Source organism: Mus caroli, unplaced genomic scaffold (genome assembly GCF_978045245.1).
Source record: "Mus caroli unplaced genomic scaffold, Mus_caroli_1 scaffold_6, whole genome shotgun sequence".
NCBI lineage: Eukaryota > Metazoa > Chordata > Mammalia > Rodentia > Muridae > Mus > Mus caroli.
In genome coordinates, this window is record NW_028227261.1 from 74181914 (window position 1) to 74201004 (window position 19091).

The 19091-nt window shown below is 39.4% G+C and overlaps 1 protein-coding gene and 1 non-coding gene across 12 annotated transcripts in view; both read left to right on the forward strand.

The window, feature by feature from the left end:
- The window catches only part of Mpdz (multiple PDZ domain crumbs cell polarity complex component), a 147356-nt gene that overhangs the window by 69407 nt on the left and 58858 nt on the right, over positions 1–19091 (forward strand). For 7 of the 11 annotated variants that reach the window (XM_021161141.3, XM_029476874.2, XM_029476876.2 and 4 more), the window contains exons 17-21: positions 830–1039; positions 2321–2437; positions 4025–4192; positions 9551–9826; positions 10084–10198. In XM_021161141.3, the coding sequence (XP_021016800.1) occupies positions 830–1039; positions 2321–2437; positions 4025–4192; positions 9551–9826; positions 10084–10198 (886 nt within the window). The remainder of the gene's footprint in view (positions 1–829; positions 1040–2320; positions 2438–4024; positions 4193–9550; positions 9827–10083; positions 10199–19091) is intronic. The other 4 variants (XM_029476875.2, XM_085839206.1, XM_085839205.1 and 1 more) reach the window with 1 other exon arrangement.
- On the forward strand, positions 17149–17279 carry LOC115031000 (small nucleolar RNA SNORA17). The gene has a single exon (XR_003836592.1). It is a non-coding gene; the product is annotated as a small nucleolar RNA SNORA17 (small nucleolar RNA).

Here is a 19091-nt window from a genome sequence, read left to right on the forward strand (position 1 = left end):
GTAATAGCATTTTCTTGTTCAAATTAATTGCTCAGGATAGTAATGTAGTCAATGTTTGTTTTAGCATTATATTTATTGAACTGTTTTATGTTTTAGCTTGAAAAATTGCAGAGTATTAGGAGCATCATAATATTCTCTGTCATTTGGGGAATATTTTTATTTCTATGCTCTTAATTTACAGCTTACACTTTAGCACTAATCCATAAAGTATTAGCTATTTCTTTCTTCTGTATAATAAGGAAGATGAATTTATACTTGGACATATCACAAATTCTAACCATTCCAATCATTTTATTAAATTTATGATTGTTTACAAATTGGTTCAGTGCAGTCTACACCCTTCCCCGGATTGTTTTGTGCTGGGCAAAGAGGAAATGCTAAGCACTGTCTGATAGAACACAGGTGTTCCTCGTAATAGTCTTGACCTCAAGCTTTCTCTGAGCATGGCTTCCTTTTGTAGTTCTTCCTTTGTAAAGGACAAGACCTTCCTCAGAGTATATCCATCCACTATACTGTTGTTACTCATGCCCTTGACATCCAGCTTCAAGCGGTAACTTAAACACTTGACCGTTTCCCCCAGATTCAAATTTCATCTTAAAGTTATCTAGCATTAATCCAGGGGTCAAGTTCATGACAGTAGCAAATGAAGCTCCCATTGCTTCTGGTGAACTCCTCTGGTCTTTCCAAAATGAGGTAGACATTAGTTTGTTCTAGGTGCTCATTAGAACCTCATATGAAAACTGTAAGACACTTGAAACAAAGTACATTTGTAAAAGAGACTTCCGACGCCTGAATGAGCTGACTGCTTTTCACCCTCCTGCCCTGTTAGGACCCGATCGATCCAGCAAACACAGTAATTGTCATTCGTTCCCTGGTGCCTGGTGGCATAGCTGAAAAGGATGGACGGCTTTTTCCAGGAGACAGGCTCATGTTTGTCAATGACATTAATCTGGAAAACAGCACTCTTGAAGAGGCTGTGGAAGCCCTGAAGGGAGCGCCCTCAGGGATGGTGCGGATAGGAGTGGCCAAGCCTTTGCCTGTAAGAACTTGAATTTTATTGATTTCTTGTGTATATGCAAGGGGAATGGCTGAGGAGAGCAGAATAGTTATTTAGAAGCATAGCCTTTTTTCTTTTGCTAGTTCAAGACAGTATTTGATGTTTCATAATCTGTTGGCACTGAAGCATATGATGAATATTCCTGCCACTTTAAGTGGGACTTAATGAATAGGAAATATAAATTTGGGGGCACATAAAGCTTCATAGTAACCCTAAGAGGAAGAAAAGAGGAAGAGCATCCCTCTGTAGAGAAGCCAACTGAGACTGGGAGGGGTCAGTTCAAGGTCACATAGGTAAGGGACATAGCTAATGCTTTCCTGGCAACCCGTACTTTATATTCTGGGATTGGACATTTTATTAAAACCTTTGCTAAGAATGAATTCTGTTGACTATTGAGATTAAACACTTGATTACTATTTAAAAAAAAAAAGAAAAAGAAAAATGCTTTTCCTTTAAAAGTTGTACATGGGTTACTGACAGCCGGTGATGTGGAAAGACAATTAGTATTTTCCTTTTTATTAGAAAGTACAGTACACATATAGAGCTCTTTGTGGCTTAGAATGGCAGCCTGAGTTTAGTAGAGGAATTCAAGTATATGGTAGCCCTGACACTTTAGTTTCTCTTGGTCCTATGAGCCATGCTGGATTTAAGGCCCCAAGTTGTCCGCCTGGATTGTAGGGGCCCAGCTTTAAGTGTCTTCAGAGTTTCTTCAGCTATTCTAATGATGCCTGGGGAGATGTGCTCTCCGCTGCGTTCCAGAGAGGTTGGATGAGTTCACCATGCCCTCAGAACCATTCTTTGTCAAGTAAATTGCATTCTTTATGATAACACTTGTGAGAGAGAGAGAACGAGAACACACAGCATTGATTTTCTTTAATGCTTTATTCTACAGCTTTTATATCTTAATACTTAAAAAGATTCCCTTGAATTATTTAGCCAGAGTATTTAGCAGATAAATAATGACGAGACAGTTATAATAAAATTATTCATTTTATTGTCATTTGTAAGAAGAAGAGAAAGGGGTTCTCATGTAGTCGTTGGTGGGCATGCTAGGAAAACAGGCTTCTGTCTCCTTTCAGACAAGATGGTTATGATCAGTATTTATCTAACTACAAAGCTTTCTTACTATGTTGAGGTCACATGTTACCACTTGGAGACTCATCATTCCTTCATTCTTCTTCCTCTTAAATCCCTTCCCACTTTCTGCCCTCTTTGCTGTTCTTTCTTTCCCACAATCCCCTTCTCCACACCAATGTTCTGCAGCTGTCACCAGAAGAAGGGTATGTTTCAGCCAAGGAAGACGCCTTTCTCTGCTCACCTCACACCTGCAAGGAGTCAGGCCTATCCGACAAAGCCCTCTTCAGGGCTGACTTGGCTCTGGTTAGTGGCCACAACTGATCCAAGTCTTCTTTTAATTTCTTTTAAATCTTACTTTTAAAAATTATTTTGCCACAGTTTTTATTGAATTGCTTGTTCAGTGTATGAAGAAGCTCGATGTGCACATATTTTTTTAAACTAGAGAGTGCAAATTAGGTCTTTGACATTATATATTATTGCCAATACTAATTTGGAGGGGAGATAATTATGTTCGTTGGTGTTTTTACATTACAAGTTTTTGATTAGCTATTTCAGAAGGTATTGATATATTTATAGTAACTATAGTATAGAGGTGACTTTGGCTCTCTCTGGGGGCATTATAATTTAGAGTACTATGGACTCTGTGAAGTGCTATGATGTTGTCATACCTTAACATAGCAAATTCATTTGAAAACATGAAAGGGCACAAAGATAGCATTCATTCATTCCTTTTTTCTTTCATTTTTCTTTTCTGAGACAGGGGCTCACTGTGTTGCCATGGCTTGTCTGCAACTGACAGTCAGCCATCCACCTACCTCTGCCTCTGCCTCCTGAGTGCTGGGATTCGAGCCATATGCAGTCATACCCAACTCTTAGTCTTAATGCAGATCAAGAGACCACATCCTCTTCTAGGGTTTGGTCGGCATCTTTGTACCCCTTTAAATGAATGCCAGTTGAGAAGATCACTTCCATTCGCATGGAAGCCCAATGCATTGTAACAGTCCCAGCATCCCCAGTCTTTTTGGCGAGCTCTGTCTGCTTGAACTGGTCACTCAGCTTCCGGCTGACCTTATGATTCATCTCTACAGTAACTGAATTTTAGAGTCTCTTGAGATTTAAAGGCATCAGTGATAGCTGTACAAATTCTATTTGAGTATTCTTTTTGGTAGTACTTTAAGACAAGCTTTTATCTATTATAATGTGGCATACGGCTCAGTTAATATTGTTTAGATTGTACCAAGTATTTTTTATCCAAATTGTTTTACATAGTGTGCATTTGTAGATGATAACCTCTGCATAGTAACTTTCTAGTGAATTTGAACAAATATTTAAAATATGTTATCAGCCTGTGAATGATATTCTAAGAGACTAACTTTGAAATGTTTCAGCAGTATTTTAACAGCTGTTTCTTTTGATATGTCCTGCTAATGTTAAAATGTGTCTTACTTAATGCTCTGGAAACTAGTTCAGAATCTGGCTACTTCAAAGTTAGTGTGACTCCAGCCTAATCGACAGTCACATAACTGCCTTTATGAATATTAGTTTATTAGTTGAATATGATGAATGATAACCTAGTTCTTTTCATCATAAAACATTACTAGGTATTTTCCGTACTTATATAACTAAACTTGAAGTTGATTGATTCATTTGTTAATTGCTCCTATTAGCTCTTAAGTTGGTGGAATAGGATGAAATAGTGTCTGTCTGGCCTCTTCTGTGGGTGGTCTCATCTTTGTGCTGCTGTATCAGTGCTGTTTTCAAGTGGTTGAGAGTGGGGAAGGCACATGCAGAAAACAGGACAGACACGGGCATAACTGTGTCTTTTAGCTCAAGTGGTGACAGTGACGTGTGGTAGGGTACGGTAACCAGCTGGTCTTACTTTATTCCTAGATAGATACACCTGATGCTGAGTCCATAGCTGAATCACGATTTGAATCTCAGTTCTCTCCTGATAACGACAGTGTCTACTCTACACAAGCCTCCATCTTATCTCTTCATGATGGTGCTTGTAGTGATGGCATGAACTATGGCCCCTCTCTTCCATCATCTCCTCCCAAGGTACAACAGTATGCCACTTTATTTTGGAGAAATGTCTGTGTATAACCTTTTGGAGATCAGAATTTCTGGGAATTTTAGGATTAGTGTGTCTTAGTTATTGTTCTCCTTCTGTGAAGAGACATTATGACCAAGGTGACTTGAAAGAGAAAGCGTTTAAGTGGGGACATGCTTACAGTGTCAGAGGATTAGCTCATGATCATGGCAGAGAGCAGTGTGGCAGGCAAGCAGGCATGCCTCCACTATACCTCATAGGCATTCCACTATGGAGTGTTAGCTAAGAGCTTATATTGCATCCACAAACAAGAAGCAGGTAGGTAGTGAGGCTGAGACTGGCATGGGCTTTTGAAATTTCAGAGCCCACTCCCAGTGACACACCTCCTCCAACAAGGCCATATCTCCTAATCCTTCTAAGCAGTCCACCAACTGGGAACCAAACATTCAAATCTATGAGTCTGTGGGGACCTCTCTCATTCAAGCCACCACATTGAATATTAATGATGTCAGATTTCTCCAGTCACAGGCTCCCATCAGATCAGAGTCAAATTTCACTATGTTGTTGATTGTTTAGACTTCTACTGACTAGTTCTAATGTGTGTGAGACAGGCTGATAGAAATAAAAGTTCAAAGATTTTTTTTTTAATATTTTCACAATATATTTCTCAAATTATGCTTTTAGCAATTAGGAAAATTTAGAATGACTTTTTAAGTTTCTTTTTAAATAACTTTTATGCAAAAGATAGAGTAAAAGGTGTTTTTTATTGTAATTTGACAATCACTAGCTAATTTATACTTAGTGCTGTTACTAATGTGATGTGTTATCAATGAATATTCTACATAAAGACTATGGTGGAAGGCAGTGTGTGTTTATATCAATAGACATGAGTGGAGAGAATAGTCATTATGACACATCTGCTGTCCATACCTTAGACATGGGTTATCAATATGAACGCTAATACTCTATTAATTTTCTTGGTGACTCTATAATGTTTAAAAGTGGTATTTTAAACTGGACAAAATTTTAAGTGTAAACAAACATCTTGATAATGTGTTTTACTTTGATCATCTGATTGTTAGAGATTGTTTCCTCTATGTTTTTGACACTGTTTTTCACTTATTGTCGATTTGCACATCTATTTCAGTCATGTTTTTTTGTATTGAGTACTATTTCTGTTTATTCAAGAGAATCTCTGAGAAGTGATTTAAAACGCAGTTATACACAAATACTGTAAATATCTGTGTATATTAGAGAGAAACTTAAAGTGTGTGACTCTGGCACTTCCTACATGTTATTTTGAAGAAAACCAGGCCGTACGGGATTGCTGCTCTATCCGATTTCTCTGTTGTGTGCAATGGTGACTGGGTACAGAACCAGGTGTCTAGGCAGACAGTTCATGTATGGATATAATGTCTGTGTTGGAAATATACAGTAAATGAACATGAAGACAAAGAGGATGGACAGCATTTTCTCTTAAGGTGATACTGTTTCCTCATACATTGAATTCAGTGCGAGAGCCCCATTAATGAGGAGGTTGGGAAGCAAGGTGCCTTAGGTGTGTCTGTGTGTTCTTCCTTTCCAGCACAGCATTTTGTGTTATGTCTGATGTGTGCCTATTCCTTTTGCCCATGCCACCAGGCACCATCCCGGACTTTGTTTGCAAGTTAAGGTCTTAAGTGAGCAGCCTCTCCTTACCTGCACACCTGAGGTCCCTGGCTACAGACTGTGTGGACTGTGTTCAGTTTTGATCAGCCTCAGGACTGGAAGCTGGTTTTATCTCCTGGTGGGATCCCTGAAACCATAGCGTTGCACACTTCTTCTTGCCAGTGGGACAGATTGCTTTGTTTACTGTGGTAATTGTTACTTCAAGGGATTCCACAGTCTGCAGACCGAGAAGCATACATTTTACAGGGCAAACACTGGCTCCGTGCAGCACAACATACTGACTTGCTGAAGTCGGTTTGCCTCGTTTTTTGTCTAAGCAGCTTACTCTTTTGTTGAATCAAAGTTTGGCAAGCCGACCTGACAACTGAAATATTTAAACTGAAAAGCAAAAATAAGCCATTAATGAGGCTGTTTAAACGTCCTGTGGGCTTTCAGCTTCCTTAGTAAAACAGTGCAACCCTGGTGTTTTCTTGTGTTGTGGTTTTGTTTGTTTCTGTCTCTGAATTTTTGTACTTAGATATCTTCTAGGGAAAAATTATAAAAGCTGAATAAATTACATGATTATCCTCCCTGTTTGCACTAAGTTCATCATACAGGGTTTGTTAAGGAATTCATAATCGAACTTGATAAAAGCTCGATAAGCTTGCCTCTAGACTTTGAAATTAATTAAATGCAAATCAAATTAATAGCATCTATGACTATTTAAGAATATGTGGTAATGTGTACTATATAACCATATAATATGTCTGGGTAATGAAGAAAACCAGATGCTTGTGTATAGATTTCTGACTTCAAGACCAGCCTGCTCTACAAAGTGAGTTCCAGGACAGCCAGAGCTATACAGAGAAACCCTGTCTCGAAAAACCAAAAAGAAAAAAAAAAAAAGAAAAGAAATATAGCTTTTCACATATATATGTATATACATATACACACACATACATATATCTATACCTATATCTATATCTACATATACATATACACATAAAGCCTTTTAATTTCTCATCTATCCCCATTTTTCATGAGGTCAAGAATATGCCAAATATTTTGAAGTACTTCACTTAGAATATTAAGAAGCATGGGAGAGCTGGGCATGGTGGCGCACACCTTTAATCCCAGCACTTGGGAGGCAGAGGCAGGCAGATTTCTGAATTCGAGGCCAGCCTGGTCTACAGAGTGAGTTCCAGGACAGTCAGGGCTATACAGAGAAACCCTGTCTTGAAAAAACAAACAAACAAAAACAAAAGAAAAAAAAGAAGCATGGGAAACTAGAAGAGTTTTAGACATTCGTCTAGAGGAAAGAAGATGTTTTACTTCAACTCATTACACTTGAACATAACAAACAGTAGGGTATTCAGCACCTCTAAGCTTCTGAAGCAGGCGTGCATCATCTGGCTTGTTGATTAGCTATTCCCTTTCAGTGTGTCTGTACTACTTTCCATGAATAATGCATGGACATTTCTGTCCTACAATTTCCAGTAAGCCCTAGCTAACAAGGGCGGATAGACCGCTTTTACTGATGAAAAGCAGATTTGATGATGTTTCTTTGAGGCATGAGTGAGATGATTTTCTGCTAATTATTATAATTAATTTAATAATTCCAAAACTTAGCAATCCTTTGGTAAGCAGGTTGTGATTTGTAAGAATAAGATAACTGAAATTGGAAAGCAGAGCCAACAGTTTCTCTAGATTGTGGGATGTGGCAGCAGCTACTTTCTATCCTTGTTCCTAATAATACTAAAGATGTTAAATACGTCTGTGAGAGACCACTATGTGTGCTTAAAGTATTTTATAATTCAGAACAGTGAAAACATATTAAAGACCAGGACATAAAATAGATCATTTTGAAATTGTTACCTTCATGACAAAAAGGGCTAGACCTACATCCTGTCTCACAACTGAAGTAGATCCTAGATGGCTGAAATGTAAAAACAGTTATGTGTAAAGTAGACGATAAATACTAGAGAGTGCCACCCTTCTTCTGTGGGAATTGTGTGTAGATGAAGCCCAGAATCCCCCAAATTACAAATTTGGTTATGACAAGAACTTAATCGTGGGAACATATTACATATGCAAACTTAGAACCCTGGTAAGCTCTCACTAGAATTCATATTCTGAAAAGAAAAGGTGAATGGTACCCAGTAAAAAGAGCCAGAAGGTGTAGAGTAGAGGGTGTTCACACAAGATACAATAAGAATAGTTCATGTGCACCCCACTGTCTGCTCCTGTGAGAGAACACTGAAATGGCTGAAGAGCTGTACCACTATTGCAGGCTTGGTTTGGTTGTAAACATTGCCTACTATAGATAGCTGTAGTAACTAAGGTCTGCCGGGCCTTTCCTATGATGTCAAGCCTGTTTTCAGCTCTTCATGTCTCCCTCAGAAGTCCTTTACTAGGATCTGTTGTTTTCCCCATGAAACAGGTGAGAGGAGCAGAGGAGAGAGGTGAGAATTGTGAACTTGGCCAAAGCTTAAGCTAATTGTGAGCCAGTACTGGAACTGAGGCTTCAAGAATGCAGGTCCACCATTGCCTTTCCATAACTGTGCTCCTAGGGAGGGTAAAGTGGACTTTAAACACTGACATCAAGATACAAGACTGGAGAAAAGCAAGTGAAAGTACTAAATGGTGGTTCTGTTTAGATTTTAAGATATTAGCCTTATGTGCAAGTATATAAAGATAGTCGCATGAATATTATGCAAATTCATAAAATGGGGAGATCACTAGCTAACTGATCCGGACATATGTCCTGGGGAAGTTGATGGACAGAGGAGCCACGTGCAGTCTTTTATTATATTCTCTGGATTTTTCTTAAGACTTTTGCACTTTAAAAGAGCTGAGAGTGCTGTAGCTGTTGTTCTATGGTATAATGCTCCCATAGTGTATAAAACGTCCCGAGTTCAGTCCCCAGCATCATAGGAAATCAAAAATGTAGATAAGAGGATCTAAGGAAAACCAACTTCTGCATAGCTGTCTGTAAAGCAGCTACATTGTCCCAAGGATGCAAGTGCTACAGTGTGTCTGCTGTGAGAAGTATGCAGCCGTATAGGACTGTAGGATTTTAAGCTTTCAAGGAATTGTAGAAATTTTCTAGTATGTAGCTATCAAGACAGATTCTTTGATATACAGATTGCTAATAAGAAAAAGTAGATTAGAACAGGTTTCTGTGGCTCTCTGATTTACTATTGCTTGTTAGAGCTTACAGAACATGCAGGTTTTCCGTAGCAATCTGAATTTCAAGCATTTCTGTTCTTCTGTATGATCAGATATCTGAACAATTTGCTCCTGGAGGTTGCTGGGATTCCAAAGCCATGGCTCTCGTACTTGGTCCTCTCAGTAGAGAGCAGCTTCTAGCAAGTGTGATTTGGGAATATGAGTTGCTTGCTTCTCTGTCTATCTTTAACTTGGAGTTGTTAGCTTGTAGCTAGAACTAAATATTGTATCTAAAGTTATCTTTTATCTGGCCTATCCTATAACTCACTAGAACATGAGATAGAAGATTTATAAGAAACATATATGAAATTAAAAATATGCAGGAGGAAAACATGTTCAGCAAAGAATGCATGTGTTAGAAGGCTTTAAAAATAAAAAAAAGTGTGGGTTTTTTTTTCCAGTAAATAGTAATTCAGTAAAATGTGACATATAGTATGTTGATATAACTCTAGTCTCAGTTTTGACTTGTGGCTTTGTCTGTTCATCATCAGGATGTGACCAACAGTTCTGACCTAGTGCTTGGTCTGCATTTGTCCCTGGAAGAACTCTACACACAGAACCTCATTCAGAGACAGCATGCTGGCTCTCCTCCCACAGACATGAGCCCAGCACCCACCTCTGGTTTCCCCATCAGTGACTACACAACTACAAATGCTGTTGAACAAAAATATGAATGTGCAAACCCAGTAGCGTGGACTCACTCGCAGTTACCAAGTAGCCTAAGCACCACCGAGCTTGCTCCTGCACTGCCTGCTGTGGCTCAGAAGGTACCATCCTGCGGCTAGGACCTGGTGTCTTGACTAGGGAGATGATGGGAAGTGGAGAGAGAGGCTTTGCATCCCAAGGCCCTCCTAGTGTGGGATGAGTGCTTGTCTGACTGAGAGGTGACCTACGAACTTGATTGATTGTGGGTTCTTGCTAAATCACAACTCGGGAGGGAGCATGTGTAATGTTGAAATGACTGCTCCAAAGTCTAATTTTCTTCCCATGTGACTTTCTCTTTTCTTTCTTCTGGGGTTCTAAGTATTTAACTGACCAGAGCTCTTTGGCGTCTGATGCTGAGTCTGTCAACTTGCAGACTATGTCCCAGGAAGCTTTTGAGAGAACCGTTACTATAGCAAAAGGCAGCTCCAGCCTAGGTAAGTTCCCCACCTTCCACACAGCACTACTCTTCAGTCTGAGAGAGGACAGGGGGCTTCACCTTCCACAGTGTTGCTCCTTAGTCCATGAGAGGACACAGAGTGTCAGCACCATTTTTAGCTGCAGAGAAAAGATGCTAGAAGTGTTCTTGTTTCTTTTTATGCACACATATTTTTTTCCCTTGAAGTGGGAACAGGTTTATTTATTTATTTCATACCAGCATACATCCCTTATTCTCTTATTTCTGGGTTTTCAAAAACTTCACTTACATTCAAGTAAAAGTTATATGAATTTTGTGTGTGGGTGTGTGTGTGTGGGGGGGGGGGGTAAAGTAGCAAATCAGAAAAGGAATTCTTAGAAAATGAGAAGTTGTCAATTGGGACTCTAAGTTCTTTGGAAAAGTAAATTACTACTTTCTTTGAATAATGTTAGTTATGTGAGAGTCAGATTATATTTACTCTTTCATTCACTGGAGGTGTTAGGAAGACTAACACCTGCCAGGTGTGCCACTACATAAATGCAGGTTTTCATTGTCTGCATTTGTCCCTGAAAGAACTCTACACACAGAACCCCTGCAGAGATAGTCCTCTGCCATTCATAACAGGCTTTGGCTGGTTCATAATCACAAACCACTTTCTGAGGAGGGAGCCCTGATGGCAGTAGGTACAGCCGCTGGGACAGAGCCTTAACCATTGCCACGCTGAGCAGAGCAAGGCAGCCTCTCTACTACTTCTGACTGATGGAAGATGATCCATTAGAGCCTCAGAATGCCCACATGTAAACCAATTGTTAGTTCATATCAAAGACTGTCTTCCTGCAATGACCAACCAAGGAACACCCTTTACACTAGTATCCTGGGCGTGGGCCTGGTTTCTTGTTGAACTTGAAACTCAGAAGAGACATTCCCCGAACCCCAGACTCTCCTACATGCTGTTCTGTTTGGTGGTGGCTGGATACTACCCATACCCACCAAAAAGAGAATTGTAGGATAGGATGCAGTGGTGGTTTGAATATGCTTAGCTCATGGGAAGCAACATTATTTGGCGGTTTGGCCTTGGAGTAGGTGTGGCCTTGTTTGAGGAAGTGTGTCACTGTAGGGGTGAGCTTGGATGTCCTACATTCAAGCTCCATTCAGGACAGAAGAGAGTGCCTTCCCCGAGTCTTCCCTGGCTTGCCTTGGGATCACTATGCAGAACTCTTGGCTCCTCCAGGACCACGTCTGCGTGCATGCTGCTGTGCTTCTTACAACAATGGTAAAGGAATAAACAAGCCCCTGGAACTATAAGCCAGTCCCAATTAAAGGTTGTCCTTTAGAAGGGTTGCCCTGGACGTTATGGCTCTGCACAACTATAAAACCCTAAGACAGACATGTACTGCTGTAACTATACATAATTGCACATTCAAAGAAGAAAAAATATTTCATAAATCATATAATTCTGTTTATCTTAGCCATAAAGTACGTGTAATATTGGATAGTTATATAAACCATATACCAAACACATATACTATATAATATATAAATATAATCAATATTCACATCAATTTATTTATATTACATATGCAATATATAATATTTATTAAATTCATGGATCTTAAGACAAGGTTTGTAGCATCTCTGCAGCTCCATGCACTGCCCAGCAGTGTCCGTTGCAGCTGCCCGGTGGAGCTCCCAGAGCCAGGTTGCTCTGTGCTCACTTTGTCCAGGATTAGTGAGGATTCTCAGTAAGTTCTATGCCTCCTGCTTTGGGATTTGGCAGATGTAAGATTCCCCATTCATGCAGCAGATTCAGATGGTGCTGTGTATTGTGGGACTCTGAGGAGGGATAGTGGAATGTATGTAGCATGTTGACTTTTACAGAGATGTATAGGGCTGTACATTGTCAGACAACTCACAGTTCACAGTAGAAGAATGCCATTTAGAAAACTCAATGGAAATGTTTCTATTCCAGCACCAAACAATTGCTGTGCTCTTCTCTGGGGCTCATTGCACAGAGACAACATAGTACACCTCCTTCCCTCCACACTCAGAGGGGATGATCTGTCCCTGTTAACCTTCATGTTCTGTGTATGAGGAGCATCGCAGGTGTAATGTTTCCGTGCTTTTAGTATGTTATATGGCGATTGGCCTCCTCTCATAGGTTTATGTTTTTGCTCTAGTTACTACAAGTAAGTGGGATCATATCGGACTTAACTTTTTGCAACTATTTATATAGCAGAATGTCTTTAAATCTCCTGTAGAACACATCCGAAATTTCCTTCTTTTTAGAATAAATACTATTCTATTGTAAGTGAATGCTACCTTTTCTTATCTGCTGATAGACATTTGAAGTGCTTTCATGCAAGTGTTTACGTTTTGAGTTAGTTAAGATCTTGTAAAAACAGTAAGGGTTAAAAGTATTCTTTATCATATCTGGAAAACTATTAAAACTTCAGTAGCTTGATTTTAAAATTAAAATACAAAATATCCCTCAATTATGAATGTGAGAGCAGTGTTGATGGAAGAAATCACAGCTTGTGCCACGATTTCTGAGTGTTGGTGCCTTTCCGTTGAGCTAGAATTTATTTATTCCATTATTGATTTTGCTTCATTTTCAGAATTAGTCTATATACCTACTGTATCTTTATAAACTTAGACCCTGGTTGTTGGATACTTTTGTACTCAGCAAGGTTCCTCATACGGCTGTGCTCATCCTAAGACCTGTGAGTCACACTTGGCTCTATGCAGCTGTGAACAGGATCACAGCGCAGTGCAGAAGTGTCAAGTTCCTTCAACAGTGTGAGATATTCCACTGCACCTTTTTGACCTGAAGGTTTTGTTCTTGAGTGTGAGCTCTGTTCAAGATTTTGAACATGCCTCCTACCTTCTCAGAGATAACATCTATCTTATTGAGAAAATTTCTCTTAATATTTCATTTAACTGAGATAGTCAGTGTTCAGATTTCTGCATACAAACATGTAAAGAAACCTTGGAAAAGGCCATTTAGAGAAAATCTCTGTTAACATAAATATTAAATTAATTCAGTATGTATAAGTAAGATTTAATATGGAAAGGTGCTTTCACTAAAACCTAAAGCAACAAAAAGCATGATACTAAAATAAAAAATCTCATGTTGATATTCTTCTGGTCAGTGGACAGTCATCATTTGCAGTCTGTCCTCAGCCTGTCTGAGGTGTGCAGTCTTTCTTTTCTGAGACAACAGAAACAAATCATTAATAAATGACAAGTTCCTGTAAAGGCTCTCACCACCAATTAATTTCGCTTTCATGAAACATTTTTTGTTGTTGCAGTTTTTGATATTGTTGTTTGGGGACAGGGTCTAAGTATGTTTCTCACGCTGCCCTCAAATAAATGATTGGAATTGCAAGAATGTGCCACCATGCCCAGCAGGGTTGTCCTTTAGCCTTTTAGAGTTTACAGTGTGTGTGTGTGTGTGTGTGTGTGTGTGTGTGTGTGTGTGTGCGTGTGATTTTTGGTAGATCATAAGCTGATTTGCTAACTTTGTTGTATTTGGGCTTGAAATAAAAAAGCAAACAGTTTAAGGGACTGAAAATGAAAGGAAGATGCTGTATTCCCTTCATTGGCAAGTTATTGAAACATAGACTCCTAGATTTGTCTAGTAGTATTCAGCAATTAAGATCTGGAGTCAGGACTAGGGTCTTCCTGTTGCTTGCTCTTACAAACAGGGCTTTCAGCGTAACAGCATTATGACTGCTGCAGTAAAAATCTGCTTTGGAAGCTAAGCTACGATTTGGGCTTGTTTTGGAGAGCAGTGTTCTTTGGCTTGAATAGAGGTACATTGTAAATCTATCTTATGTGGTGTTTTTGGAGACAGGATATTGCTTCGTAATTCAGGCTGTCCTGGGACTGCCCAGACTGGCCTCAGATCTGCATCCATCTTCCCTTCTTAGTCTTTCATGTGCTGAGACAACAGGCATAAGTCACCACTTTGAGCATTGTCCATCTGTCTGTCTGTCTGTCTGCCTGCCTGTCTGTTGGCTGTCTTTTTGTATTACATTTATTTTCTAATTCAATAGACATTTCTTTCTTGTTACTTTTTCCTTTATTATTATGTCACACATGTACACAGGACCCTATCAGTCTGTCACTTCCTCCCCTGCATGCCCTTCACTGTGTCTCCTTTCCAGTACATGCTGCTGCTATTGCTGCTGGCACCTCCTCCTCTTCTTCTCACTGAGTTCAGTTAGTGCTGCCACTATGTCCCCGGTGTAGGGTTAGCCACTGAATCATGGGGAACCTACCAGTGGGAACACCAGCAAAGAAGAATTGATCCTCATTTCCCAGATGCTGGCAGTTGCTAGCAGCTCCACATTAAGAGGTAAGGCTTTGTGAAGACCATCCCCATCTATCCCAGGATTTTGGCTGTCTGGCTGGACTTACACAGGTAGCCACAACTGCTGTGAGCTCACACGTGGCATGTCATGGCATGTCCATAAGACAGCATTTCATAGTGTTCCTCTGTAGCTTTCAGCTCTTGAATTATGTCTGCTTCCTCTTCTGCCAACTCTGAGACTGGATGGCAGGAGCGGTTGACAAAGATGCTGAACACTGAGTCTCTTTCTCATCATTTACCCAGCTAAGCATCTCTGAATTAACTAATGCCCCCTGCCAAAAGAAGCTTCTCTGACAAAGATGGAGAATAGCCAAGGTCTGAGCATGAATCTAAATATTAAGAAGGCAATGTAAAATCATGACCTTTGAGGAAAATAACAATACAGGTTCTTTCCTGGGCCCATGCCTTCCCCATGGCTTCTGACCAAGTTTACAGTACCAGTCATGAAATCCACCCCACTCCACCCCAAAACATGCCACTATTATACCAGTTGGCATATTGCTTGACAGGGTGGTATTGTAGCACGAAGGGTCTGCTGCTGGTACAATGAAAGCTTGCCAGCAGAGAAGTACTGGTCAGTTTGATATTGTTTTCTATGTGTCCTTCAGCAGAAGTGTGTGTTGTCTTCACCAATAGGGTCTTACTATGTAACTATAGTGGGTAACCAAGGTCTATGTCAATAGCTTATGCTGTCTTAGAGACTTCTGGGGTCTGTCTGAGCAGTAACTGGTAGGAAAGTATCTCATTACTTGCACTGTACTTACCTTTAATAACGCATATCTTCTGATACAAGTATTGTCCACTCATGCAGGGCAATTCCTTTAGCACTTTAGCTATATTTTGAAATTAGTTTTCTATCTCGTGAGCTTCTCTAAGACCTGCTGATGCCCGTGGTTTGGCTAAATCCACATACTACCAGCTTTGTGGCTGGTAGCGCTTGTTTTATGAAATTGGGTGTATATATGTTTAGAACTATGATGTCCTCTTGATGGGTTGTTGTTCTGATTATGAAGTAACCTTCCTTATTTCTTCTGACTAGCTTTTGTTTTGAATTCTATTTTATCAGATATTGAAATAGTTAACACCTGTTTGCTTCTTGGTTATATTTGTTAGGAATAACTTTTTCCATCTTTTTATTCAAAGGTGATATAAATATTTAGAGTTGAGCTATGTTCTTGAAGGCAGAAGAAAAAATAAATTCTGCTCTATTTTCTAATCTAATTCAATAATCTATACTTTTGTTATTGGGAAAATTGAGACTATTAGTGTTTAGACTTGATATTGAAAGAACTGTTTCAGTGACCATCTGCTCTGGGGCGTTTACTTAGCTCCCCTTTTATTAACTGTCCAGGTATTGTTTATTTATTCCTTTTGGCATCTTTGATGTTTATTCTTCTCTTGAGATGGAAATTTTCCTTCCAGCATCCCCATTAGAGCTGGGTTCATGTTCTTAAATTCCTTCGTGTATCTCTGTCATGGAAAGTTTTTGTTTATCTTTCAATTTTAATAGGTAGGTTTTTTTTTCTGAGTATAATGGTCTGTGTTAGCAGGTAATAGTTTTGCAGAGCTTGAAATATATATTTCCAGATTCTTCTGGCTTTAACTATTTCTTTCAGATGATCTGGCGTTACCTTATTATGTTTGCATTTATAAATGACTTGACCCTTCTCTCTTGCAGTTTTCAATACCCTCTGTTGTCTGGTCTTAGCATTTTCACTATAAGATACTAGATTGCTCCTATCCAGGCCTGTCTGTGGTATTGGGATACAAATATTACTGGGAACATTCTCAAAATTGTTTTAAAAATATATGAATTAGTATAGGTGAAACTCATATTTAGATAGATATTAAAATGATATAATGAATAATGATAAAAATAAAATAATGAATTTTGTACTTTTGTCAAGGTTTGTGTATAAAAAACTCATTATGGTGTGATTTATACCTATAATTGCAGTGCTTGGGAGACAGAGGCAAGAGTATTACAGCAAATTCAAGGTTAGCTTACTTAGAGAGTTCTATATAGAAAATTTCTGGCTACTCAGGATTGTCTCTGTCTAAACACAACACAACACAACACAACAAAACAAAACAAAACAAAACAAAACAAAACAAAACAAAAACCAGGCAGGAGGTGGCACATATCTTTAATCCTACCACTTCAGAGACAGAGGCAGCAGGATCTGAGTTCTAGGCCAGCTTGGTCTACAGGCCAATATCCATTACAGTCAGGGCTACATAGAGAAATCTTGTCTAGAAAACAGCCAGAACAAGGACAAGCACCAGGTATTGTGGCTCCTGCCTTTAATCCCATCATGCTAATCCCAGTACTTGGGAGGCAAAGGCAATAAGACCTGAGTTTGAAGCCAGCTTATTCTGCTCAGTGATTTTGAGGCCTGCCACAGCTGCATAGTGAAACCTTGAAATAGCAGCAATAACAACAACAACAAAACCAAAACCACAAATTAAAACACAACAATAACAACAACAACAAAAACCTCAACAAGAAAAAAAAGGAACAAGAAAAAACCGTGATAGCTTTATATCTCTTCATGTTGTGTTTATTCATATAATCTTATTGGGAAAGAAAATATTACACTGCCCCTAGAAGCACTGAGGTGTGGCTGCTGTGTCCCATGTGCATCAGGAAGCAGCAGAGAGGAGAGAGACTGGGTCTACACTCAGTGTCCTGACCTATGAACATCTGAAAGATTACTAGTCTAACAGTCTCTGAAAACAGCAAGCCTGAGATGACCTCACGTCCTGAGCCAGGCTGGCCCAGGCTGGGTCTCAGGACAAGTAGCACACCAGAGCCTAGAAGAACCCTTTCTGGGACCATGAGTGGGATTGGAGGTACATGGTGTGAAATTTATAAGGAACCAGTAGAAAGGTTTTTTTAAGTTACAAATTTGCTTAAGTGAAATATGCTATATTGAAATATTTTTAAATATAAATTTACAGGTTTAATGTGTAAATAGGGTGCTGGATAAGCTGTGAAGGTAACAATAATTCAAACAGCTTATATTGAATGGCTGCTTTGGAGAAAGTGATGCCAAAACATAAGAATGTATAAGTTGTGTTAGAGCATATTCCAGATAGAGTATCAGGTAAAGTGAAAAAGGGGAGAAAATCATTGTGTTATGAAAGAAGGCAGCAATAGCTGGAACTCAAGGGCCAAGGAGTATGCAATTAAAAAGAAAGGGCCTAAGTTTCATGGAGTGCTGGTCTACTATGTTCTCTGTACTGGACCTGAGAGATATGCTGTATATTAGAAAAGTGTTGAGGGTTTCCATGTAAAGGTCACGTAGGATATGATTTGTCTCATTTGAATTGCCTTTCTACTGAGTATAGTGAATTACAGGGCACCATATCAGAAGGCAAGCGAACAGTTACAGGGCTGCAAAATTATAAGCAAAGGATGCTGTAGGCTTGGTCCAGGCTTTATTTAGAAGTGGAGAAGAGCAAGCAGATTGCAGGTAATGTTTAAAGATAGAAATGATAGGTCTTGGTAATGTGTTAAATCTAGGGGAGACATGTCTGATAGTAGCCAAATAGTTTCAGGACTGGGGAGATGGTTCAACTGCTGAAACGCTGAAAGACTGACCAGTCAAGTGGGAGGGACTGAAGTGAGATCGTTAGGACCTATATTAAAAGCCAGATTGGGTGTGACACAGTTTAATCCAAGCTATGATGAGATGGAAGATGGAAATGAGCAGGCTTCTGCCCGTTATAGCCAGCTAGCCTATTTCCAGACCAAGGAGCGCCTTGTCTCAATCAAAATGTAGAAGATGCCTGAGGAACATCACTCGAGTTGCCCTCTAACATCCACACACACTTGTATAGACATGCACCCAGAGTTACACACACACACACACACACACACACAATGACGCCAGTGTGTTTCTCTTTGAACAAAGGAGGGTACTATGATAGGATGGTAATGTCTTTTTATCGAGAAGGGGAATACTGTTGAAATTCAAGGAAGTGAATAACTAAAAGTCATATAACATTACAATAATGGAGATTCCATCTTTTGTCTGATATGAAGTCCAGGGAACTTGTAAAGAAGGTATCAGATGCCCATATTTGGAACTGATTAGAGTTCAGAAACAGAAACGGTAATAGGTGAGAATTACACTTCTGTTGATTTGAGTCAGTGGACAACATTCAAATGTCGTGTGTGCTCTGCTCTGGGGGTCAAGACTTTATCACACATTGCAGGCTCTTAGGAGTTCTGTTCTCTATGCTGTGCATCTTAAGCAACCGGTGTTAAGATTTAGCACATAGCAGCTCCCTGCTGTAGCGATAGAGATGAATGAGGTGCCTAGACATGAAGTAGTAACTGCCATCTTAGGGTATCCATTTGAAGTCCTGTTAATTTGATACATGTGTAAGACATGAACTGCTGTTAGAGAACTCCTCTGATAATATATGGTATTTTCTTCTTAAAAATGAATTTATTTTTATTTATATACATTGGTGGTTTTTCCTGCATGTGTATCTGTGTGAGGCTGTCAGATCTTGGAGTTGGACAGTTGTG